At 37.8% G+C, this 10,628-nt stretch overlaps 1 protein-coding gene across 1 annotated transcript; it reads left to right on the top strand.

The window, feature by feature from the left end:
- Window positions 1-259: 259 nt before the first annotated feature.
- On the top strand, window positions 260-10,560 carry acsl5 (acyl-CoA synthetase long chain family member 5). Its single transcript, XM_082151281.1, has 21 exons — window positions 260-418; window positions 1,261-1,440; window positions 3,022-3,130; window positions 3,334-3,398; window positions 3,496-3,597; window positions 3,892-3,991; window positions 5,348-5,526; window positions 5,651-5,683; window positions 5,770-5,821; window positions 5,974-6,047; window positions 6,136-6,213; window positions 6,387-6,521; window positions 7,361-7,495; window positions 7,592-7,687; window positions 7,907-7,979; window positions 8,062-8,150; window positions 8,227-8,343; window positions 9,373-9,516; window positions 9,619-9,720; window positions 9,893-9,964; window positions 10,175-10,560. The coding sequence occupies exons 2-21, from the start codon at window positions 1,285-1,287 to the stop codon at window positions 10,310-10,312; spliced, it is 2,049 nt and encodes a 682-aa protein (XP_082007407.1). The 5' UTR covers window positions 260-418; window positions 1,261-1,284; the 3' UTR covers window positions 10,313-10,560.
- The last annotated feature ends 68 nt before the right edge of the window (window positions 10,561-10,628 follow it).

Raw genomic sequence — 10,628 nt, 5'->3', positions numbered from 1 at the left:
TACCTGAAGTTTGCACCTTTTACACTGCATGCAATTCAATGTCACACTGACCAGCAAAGGCAAATGTCATAGTCCACCTTTCATACTAGCACTGTGTAGTTTCATATTTGCATGTGCTTCTCAGCATGCAGACATTAAAGAACAGACTTGTGAATCTTGTGCAACGCACATTTTCTTCACAGGATTTTATTGTATAGCCACGATTCTGTTTTTGTTCAGTCATTTGTATTATCAGGGAACAGATAGCAGCAATTGGTTCAAAGGTCACACATGCGCTTGTTTTATTGGACCTGAGACCATGCCTTTCTCCTCAGTCTTCTTGTGGCTTTAGCAAACCTGTGCAAGGGACTGTCTCTCAGGACTTTTTCCTCCAGTTCCATCACCTGACGGATACACCGGACTCCTGCAGGTTACCCAGGTACTTGCTTCTAAAAAGCCTGAGCTTCCGTCTTTATTTGTTGAATTTTATATCCATATACCAATACATGTAAACATATTATAACACATATCGCTAAGCAGTTTATGTTACTGGTGTACTGATATAAATGTGTATTTATTGTAATGCATGCTTAAAACTAATAGGGATGTTTTTATATTTAACATATAAGTAGGTATTGTAACCATCAGAGTTCTGATGAATAAAATGACTCTTAACATAGGTTTGAGTTTGCGGGCCATGCCAGACTTTGATTGTTGCAATCTCAGAGCATACTCTTAATAAGAAGGGTGGATATATCTATAAATAAAATGTCTTTGTACCTTTTACAAAGGATAGTTGATGCTCTTGAGACTGGAAAATATTATATAACCATTGCTAGACTTTGGCCTCCATAAATGCATGGCTAGGTAGATAATGTACTAAATCCAATAGCATTATTATAATAGCCATGTGTGTAATACTGGAGGCCATGTCGAATACTAGAGAAACAGCACCTGGGGGATGTTAAGAAGGAATTTCACTGCTTTTCAAAAAAAAGCATTTGTCATAATTTTCTTTAACAACCAGACACTTTAGTAGTTTTGTCAATTGGACTGTACCGTGCTCTTTAACCTTTGAACAAACCGATTTGTCTTCATCAATATCTTCTAATCAGCACAGCATCAAAACAGTGCTAATGTGATTACTGGGACCTTGAATTTCATGTAAATTCCACTACTGTAAATATGATCACATAGAAGTAAATTATGTGTTATTTGAGAAACAGCCCCTCTATATTATTCCTCCATATATTATTTTCAAAACTGTTTTATTTTTTTCAGCTGCTCCAACAGACCCAGTACATTATGCAGTTCTTGTTGGAGTTCCTTTTTACTCCGCTGTCCACTTCAGGACTGGTGTTTCTGTTCAGCCTCGCAGCAGTAGCCCTGGTCCATCTCAACACCAGGCCGAAACCACTGCAGCCACCTACAGACCTCAACCAGCAGACTGTGGGCGTAGCGGTGAGTGCATTCATTTGTCAGTTGAACGTTAATATGCAGATTTGACGCAATATTGTTGGGTTTGGAATGTTATCTCTTAAGGACTGTAGGATAAGCAACACTCGCCCTGGATGGGCCTATCAGAACCCAGGAACTCAGTCAACCACAGTTCTTTCCTTTGATGTCTTTACTGAAGCATGTGTTTGTGTGTGGTTTTATAGGATGTACGCACACATATAACACTCTTGGATCGGCTCGCTTTCTTCCTCACAAAACACTTTGCGGCATCAATTAAAAGGGCAACAAATCTTAAAGGGGCCACACACGCAAAGCCGTTTGTACAAATATAATATATTATAAATCAATAATTTCTCTTTTTAAAACATCTCGTAAATGATTTAGTCCAACTGTAACTGTACCAGTTTAGTTTTGTGAATAAAGCAGCACATGTAAAAGTAGTTAAAGCATTAGCATTCAGGTGTGACTTTTTAATAAGATCAGTATTTGGAATGTGCACTGGAAGCCAAGAGAAAAAGCCATGGAAAAGCCTGGAGAACAAGGTGGAACCAGAGGGATTGAGAACCAGGATGACGGCGCAGGCTCGGAGGACTGAAGTGGAGCCAGAGGATTAGAGGACCAAGGTTGAGCCAGGGGCTCAGATGACCTAGGTGGAGCTGGTGGGAGTGAGGGACAAGGTGAAACCAGGGAGGATGGAGGTCCCTGGTGGAGTCGAAGGGGTGGAGGGCCCGGTCACAGCCAAAGGCCTGGAAGTCTGTGGTGAAGCCAGTGGGTCAAAAGACCAAGGTGGAGCCGGAAGAACGAGGGACCCCGGTAGTCCACGGTGAAGCCGGATGGAACGATGAGCCACAGTGAAGCAGACAGGTCGAAGGAGCCCACAGTGGGATGGGCTGACCAGGAGACCATGATCGCAAGGTGAAGCTGGAGGCTCAGATGAAGCAAGCGAAAACTGGCACAGTGGAGGGGCGGATCCAGGGAACCAATGGAGCCGATGGAGGGGCAGAACCAGGGAGCTGGGTGGAACCAGCAGAGATGAAGGAACTAGGAGGCTGGGCTGGACCAGCGGAGACAAAGGAGGACCGATATGGCGACAGGCTAGATATGTCTCCGGGACATTTACACTAATTGAGAGTCCATGGCAGGCGTGGGCTCTGGACCATCAAACGAAAACAGATCTGATGTTTTAATCCTTCACTGAGTAAATAAACAGACACAATGAGGAACTAAACTAGAAACAGGTGAACGTAATCTGTAACCGTGGAAACAAACTAGCACATGAGAACCAAGGAAACAAAGGAAACGGGAACTAAAAACAGGAAACAAGAACATACAAACTAAGAGTCCTATGAACATAAACCAAGTGAGAATGTGACAATGGTATGTGTACTGTAAAATATGTGTCCTGTATTACTTCATGAGGTTCTTGTGTCTGATTTTGTATGTTTTTATTTATGATTCTTAGCGAATGTTTACATGACACCGTTTTCAGTCTGTTTTTAGTACATCGTTGTCGTGTAAGCATACCCTATATGTCTTTTATTGTAGCGCTTCAATGATTTGATATCTGGCCATTTTTATTTACAGAATGGTGCTAGAAAAACAGCACTTTTGAAAGATGACAACTTGATCTCGTTCTTGTATGAGGATGCCAGAACTCTATATGAGGTTTTTCAAAGAGGACTACGTGTCTCAGGTAAGAGGTCATTAGGGTAAAAATGTACAGCATCACAGAAAATTGATATTCTTTCTTTAGAAATGAAATTAAGTACTACGTTCAAGATAGCTATACATGTTATAGTTCACATCCCTGGTGCATCTAATCGGACATCCACTCACTTTAACATGATCTGTGTTCTGTTAACATGGTCTGTGTGACATTCCATCTTTACCATTTAGGAAATGGACCATGCTTGGGGTACAGAAAGAAGGGGCAACCTTATCAGTGGCTTAAATACAAGCAGGTATTTGTACCAGCCACAAACAGAATCTATTTGCTCACAATTAACGAGGGAGGACAACTCAGGTCTTTGTTCCAATCCTTGCCTCTGATTGTCTCAGGTTTCAGACAGAGCTGAGTTCTTGGGGTCTGGACTCCTCCACCGTGGCCAAAAGCCATCACAAGACTCATTTATTGGCATCTTCGCCCAGAACCGGCCAGAGGTGACTTAATGAGTCTAAATAGCAATCAAAATTTGCCATATATCATACTGCAATACATCAGTATTATTGTTTTATTTTCACTTTAAAAATATCTAACCCTCTTAAAACAAGATAAATTCAACTGAAAGGTAAAACTGCATAAGATAAGGTTTGTTTAGTTTCATTTATGCAATAAACAACATAAAACATTTATGACAAAATAACAGTCAGTAAAACAAGGCTACACTGTATATGCTAATGCACTTCTGACACTCCCAGTGTTCTGTACATACAACCTCTCTTCCCGCTTTTCAGTGGATTATCTCAGAGCTGGCCTGCTATACCTATTCCATGGTGGCAGTGCCTCTTTACGACACCTTGGGACCTGAGGCTCTTGTGTTCATCATTAATAGAGGTACTTAAGCCTGCTTGCTTGCAGGCTTCATTAGAGGTGTTGGTTAAAGCAGCTTTAAGGATCACACCTGCTGAACCGCTGACTTATAATCTTTCAGAAGAATACTTTTTTTTAATGAACTTACTGACCTTGCTTTTTCTACCCAGAGTTCAAGCTGCTTTGTTTACCTTTACATAATTATATAACTTGTTTTCTATTTCTCTAATGAAATGGAAAGTTTAATAAGCAGAGACAAATGTAAGCCATTTGTAAGTTGATTTCTTGAAAATGATGTGGCTCTGTGGAGCAGAGCGATTATAACTTTGCTGTGTTTGTTTCAATAATCTGACAACGTGACAATATCAACATGTCAACAGTTTGGGGGAAACCTACTTGAAAACCTTTGTCGTTCTGTTTGGTGCCAGTTGCAAATTACAATTGTCATCCTTAAATGTATCATTAATTAAGAATATTGCTATATTATTGCTACATATACACTACCGTTCCACAGTTTGTGGTGGTCTCCATAGTCCATAGGTGACCATAGTCTCTTATGGTCACCAAGGTTGCATTAATTTGATTAAAAATACAATAAAATCAGTAATTGTCAGAATTATGTTTTAGTTATGTTCAGTTTATCTGTGTTTTATGGGCCGTTTACACGACACCATTTTCAACAAAAAATGGAAAACCTTTTATGCATTTTTGCCATTAATTTACACGACAACGGCGGTTTGGCGGCCTGGAAACGCGAACTTTTGAAAACAGGTTTTAAAGTGCACGTTTTTGAAAATGAGACCGTTATCTTCTCTGTGTAAACAACAAAAATGCAAATTTGTGAAAACGGTGATGCCATGCGCATGCATATTATGTGTTCAGTCTATAGGCATACATGTATAGTGCTTTTTTTAATATATATTTTTTTTATATATTTATTCCTGTGGTGGCAAAGATTTTCAGCAGCCTTCAGTGTCACATGATCCTTCTGAAATCATTCTAATATGCTGATTTTGCGCTCAAGAAACATTTCAGCATTATCAATGTTGAAAACAGTTGTGCTTTCAGGATTCTTTGATGAATACAAAGTTCAAAAGAAGAGCATTTCATTTTTATTTATTTATCTTTTTGTAACATTATAAATAAATTTCCTGTCACTTTTGATCAAATGAATCCATCTTTGCTGAACAAAAGTATAAATTTCTTAACAACCTCTGAACTTACTGAACCCAAACTTTTTAACGGTAGTGTAATATCTTTACCTTTATACCTATAACTTCCTCATTTAACATGTTTAATTTCAGGTATTTTTGTGTATTTAATGCCACAGTAATTGTGTGCTACATTGGACCTTGATAAGTAATCTCTTTCTCTCTGCAGCAAAGATATCCACAGTGATATGCGATAAGCAGGATAAAGCAGAAACGCTGCTAGAAAACTGTGAGAAAAAACTCACAGATGTTTTGAAAACCATCATCCTCTTGGACCCCTATGATGCCGCATTGATTGATAGAGGCTCTAAGAGTGGTGTGGACATCCTGTCTCTGAAAGATGTAGAGGTACACTGACAGCACTCTCAGATCAGTATAAATAATAAAACAATAAAACTAAATAATAAAGGCTCTGATATCTTTCAATGTCCCAGAACACAATATATTTTTAAAACCATTTGTGCTTTTTTAGGCCTTGGGAAAGAACAACCATTGCAGGCCTGTTGTGAGTAATGGGTTAATTATGAACTTAGTAAATAGTATTTATTAATGTATTTGACAAACTCAGTGTGCTTTGAATTTTTTTTCCAGCCACCAAAGCCAGAAGACCTAAGTATAATTTGCTTTACCAGTGGAACCACAGGTAAGTGTGATGCAATCACTTCTATTCTTCTTCATGACCACAAAACACAACAGGCCACATTTATGTCTGTGAAGTCAGTGTTGTTCCACCACTAGTAAATATCGTGGTGAGTTCTAAGTGTATGAGCTTTAATTATGCATTCTCTGCTTCAGGGGATCCAAAGGGAGCCATGCTGACCCATGAAAATGTGGTATCAGATGCAGCCGGCGTGGTTAGGACCTTTGAGGTGCTGTATACAGTGGTGGCTACATGAATTTTAGTCTCTACGGGAGTGTAGATTTTTAATGTTGGATGCCATACCCATGTTTCTTCAGAGCGTTTTTGTTCCCGTTACATCCGACGTGTCCATCTCGTTTTTGCCGCTGGCGCACATGTTTGAAAGAGTTGTACAGGTAAGCCGCTCTTTCATATCTGACTCTAACCGTCATCTTTGATGAAGCATTGTTGAAGAACTTTCAAATTTTCTATGTCATACTAGAATCTTTTATAAATCACATAGATGGATTTCTTTTGCAGAAGAAGAACACTGAAGTCATGCTTGCTTGTTATTGTCTATGTGTATCAGACAGTGCTGTACAGTGTAGGGGGAAGAGTTGGATTTTTCCAAGGTGATATCAGACTTCTACCAGACGACATGAAAGCTCTGCAGCCCACTGTATTCCCAGTGGTCCCACGTCTTCTGAATCGTGTTTATGACAAGGTTTGACGCTACATAAAGCTACATTGCCAAATTTACATGGCCTGGTATAATGTTTTATAGATGGGCCCCAATCCATAGACTCAATCGTGTTTATGTAATGATGAAGATAAGACTTAGACAAGAGTTTTTTAGTGGCTCTTTTTGCAGGTTACATTATACCAGTAGATGGTGAAAAGTAACTTTATCATTGAAAACACTGATTAATCCAGGAATGAAACTATTATATTCTTTATGAGTGAGTCATTGAATTGCTCATTCAACCAATTCATTCAAAAATGATTATTTATTCAGGGACGAGACACGTTGCTCTGAGATGCTTGACGGTTGATTCTGCTGTGACTTAAAAAATATATATATATTTTGGTTGAAAGAGCTGAAATAGTAATTGAGCATATTTAGTCTAAAATGTTATTCAATATTAACTTCTTTTTATTCTAATTCAAGGTATTGAGTAACTACTGTATAAATATATGTATGTGTTACTAAATGCTGATAACTCATTTATTATAATTTAAGGTCAAATATAAAGGTGATTACCTTGCAGTACTCAGATAATGGACTAATAAAAGAAGTGTGTGGACACAGCAGTTAAATAATAATAAACCAGCCAAAAAACAAAATGTTCTGTAGCTTATCATTTATTGCATTGTCTTAAACTCACACTTATATTAAAGAGATAGTTTTTACTGTCTCACAATTTGAGGTTTCATTAACCTACGTAGCGTAAACATGTTGGATGCGTTACCCACCAAGGTTTAACACTTAAAAGTTTGGGGTATATGCTTTTTAATAAAATTCACTAAAAGTCTTTCATTGTTCACTTTCTGCTGCCTTCTCAGGTTCAGAGTGGGGCCAAGACTTCATTTAAGAAATGGCTTCTGAACTTTGCCATTGAGAGGAAATGTGCAGAGGTCAAGCAGGGCATTATCAGGAATGACAGCATATGGGACAAACTCATCTTTCACAAAGTGCAGGTATCCCCACAGACTAGTTGGGAGGGTTTTTGAATGTATTGAGGAAGAGTGGTGCTCCTGTGAGGAATGGTTCTGAATGGTTCATATTTTCTGCAGGAGTCTCTAGGGGGCCGCGTGAGGGTGATGGTGACGGGGGCCGCTCCCATTTCTCCATCTGTTCTCACTTTTCTTCGGGCAAGCCTCGGGTGCCAGGTAAGAAAGGACGAAATGGGAGTATGACACCAAAAGCCAATGAATATATGACTTCTGTTTTAGCTTGAATTCTTTATGGTAATAAAAGAGAATATGATGCAGTTGTGCTTCACCTTGTACGTACCAAACATGGGCACTGTCAAACAAGGGTGTATGTGTGTATTGATCTGGTGTCACAGTGACCCAGTTCTGACCCCTTTATTCCTGGCCTGCTTCCAGATATTTGAGGCATACGGCCAGACTGAATGCACTGCGGCCTGCTCTTTCACCGTACCAGGAGATTGGAATACTGGTGGGTTCCTGTGACTGATTTATTTAATTTTTTCATTAAACATCCCTGAGCACTGATTTTGATTTCATACGATTGATTTCAGGGCATGTTGGAGTTCCTATTCCATGTAATATTGTCAAACTGGTTGACGTTGAGGAAATGAATTACTTCGCATCCAACGGTGAAGGAGAGGTAATGGAACACCATTTTATAAATCATAAACCAATATGTAATTAAAACCTCTCATTGCTTTGGTATTTCGTTTCAGGTTTGCGTCAAAGGGAAGAATGTGTTCCGCGGATATCTCAATGACCCAGAAAAGACAGCAGAGGCTTTGGACAGCGATGGATGGCTGCACACTGGAGATATCGGCAAATGGCTGCCTGTGAGATCCCTCTTTTAGAAGGAGATATGATGATATTTATCTTTTATATTGTTACTTTTTAGGATTCTCTTTCTTAAGGGGGTCATGACATGGATGTTTAAATATGTTCCTTGAAGAGCTCAATTAAATGCTTTGTTTATAATGAGGAGGACATTTTAAGCTATGAAACTTGCAGAATGTTTTAATGGTACAAAGACCTCTTATATGCTAAAAGATCAAGGCAAATTAGATTTCTCATGTCATGACCCCTTTAAATAATGCAACTTGGAAGGACGGGAATGTATAGACCTATTATGTTATGATATCAGCAGGTAGCCAAAATCACAAAATGCAAAGCTGAATACAATATGTACATAATCTTTAGCTTCATGCTATCAAATAGCCCTTATGACCACTAGTCCCTCTACTTCATTAGTCAGGTTAACATATCCAATGCGTAAAGGCAATGATGCATTTTAAATTGAAAGAAGAGTCTTAATCTTACTGCATTTCATTTGAAATAATATCATGCCAGTAAACTCAAAGAAATAATTAATGACCCTGAATCTTCAAAAGATTGGGGTCAGTAAGCAATTTTATTCAGCAATTATACATTACATTGATCAGAAGTGACAGTGAAGACATTCATAATGTTACAAAAGATTTAAATTTCAAAATAATGCTGTTTGTTTAAACATTCTTTTTATAAAAGAATCCATGAAGTATTTAACAAGTTTCCACAAAACATTAAGCAACACAACTGTTTTCAATATTGATGATAATAATAAGAAATGCTTTTGTGCACCAAATCAGCATATTAGAATGATTTCCGAAGGGTCATGTGACTGAATACTGAAGTAAATTATTTTAAATTGTATTAATATTTTTTTTATCAAATAAATCCAGGCTTGTTGAGAATAAGAGACATCTTTCAAAAACCTTAAGAAATCTTACTGATTCCTAACCTTTGAATGGTAGTGTGTTTGTAAGAAAGAGTAAAAAGATGTCATTTTAATGTGGAAGTAATTTTTTTTGTGTTCACTTTACCAGAGTGGAGTGTTGAAGATAATTGACAGGAAGAAGAATATCTTCAAACTGGCCCAAGGCGAATACATTGCACCGGAAAAAATTGAAAATGTTTACATTCGAAGTGCTCCAGTCGCCCAAGTGTTTGTGCATGGTGACAGTTTACAGGTAACATTAATATCAATTCCTTGCTTTTTCTGATGATAAAAATGGCTGGTGTTTCATGTTTTAGTATTATGTAGCCTAATATAATTAATTTAATGTGTCCAGTCCTCTTTGGTGGCCATAGTGGTGCCAGACCCTGAAATATTGCCAGGTTTTGCAGAAAAACTGGGAGTGAAAGGTTCACTAGAGGAGCTATGTAAAAACCAGGTATGCTTTGTGAAGTTACATACTTTACCTTTGAAAATACATACAAGACTTGCAAAAGATTCAATCTAAAGGATTTTTGCTAGCTTACTTGTGCAACACTTCCAAAATATTTCCATTGTACGTTTAAACATGTACATACAGCAAGTGCTCAATACACTTCATCTTTTTATAGGAACTCAAGAAAGCAATCATCTCTGACCTCAACAAGCTGGGACGTGGAGCTGGGCTGAAGTCTTTTGAACAAGTAAGCACTTTTATGATTCATTAGGGTATTTTTAGCAACTATCAATGTTAAGACACTTTTATGTATATAGGCCATATGCAGTACATGCATTTGGGTAGTACATGGATATAAAGTAGAAAATAGACTGTGGAATGTCTTTTTATGCATTTTTCTCCATTAAATTAAAAGAAAACCACATGGCTAATATAGGGTTGTTCTCTTTTCTTCAAGGTAAAAGACGTGTACCTGCATCCCGACATGTTCACTATAGAAAACGGTCTTCTCACTCCAACACTGAAAGCCAAACGGGCAGATCTCATTAAATTCTTCAAAGTTCAGATTGAGAGTCTTTATGCTAACATGCACTAACAAAAGCTGGGGATATCCTGCGGTGTAACTCAGGTTCACATATTTATGAGTGCTGTTTGTGTTATGTTTTTATACTTGCTCAAAGATTAAAATATTTCATTAGCATTGCACTGCATCAACCTTCTCTATAATATGTGCTCGTGATACTTTCATTGTCTGTCAAAAAGAAATACATGCTTTGTCTGGATATATTATTATAAAACAAATGTACAAACAGCCTTACAAGATTTAATGAGTATCAAAGAATGTTAATTTATTTTTTACCGATGAAGAAAATGTGAAAACATTAATATATGTCAATGAAACAAACAATTAT

The sequence above is a fragment of the Leuciscus leuciscus genome, assembly GCF_965113295.1.
Source record: "Leuciscus leuciscus genome assembly, chromosome: 21".
NCBI lineage: Eukaryota > Metazoa > Chordata > Actinopteri > Cypriniformes > Leuciscidae > Leuciscus > Leuciscus leuciscus.
Note: the sequence above shows the minus strand (reverse complement) of the source record. Positions and strands in the feature narration are given on the sequence as shown.

Excerpts from the sequence above, each read along its gene's own strand:
- acsl5 (XM_082151281.1), top strand. The coding sequence starts at position 1,285 with ATGCAGTTCTTGTTGGAGTTCCTTTTTACTCCGCTGTCCACTTCAGGA. Across the intron at positions 5,684-5,769 it reads ACAACCATTGCAGGCCTGTT|CCACCAAAGCCAGAAGACCT; the intron begins GTGAGTAATGGG and ends TTTTTTTTCCAG. Across the intron at positions 9,721-9,892 it reads AGGAGCTATGTAAAAACCAG|GAACTCAAGAAAGCAATCAT; the intron begins GTATGCTTTGTG and ends ATCTTTTTATAG.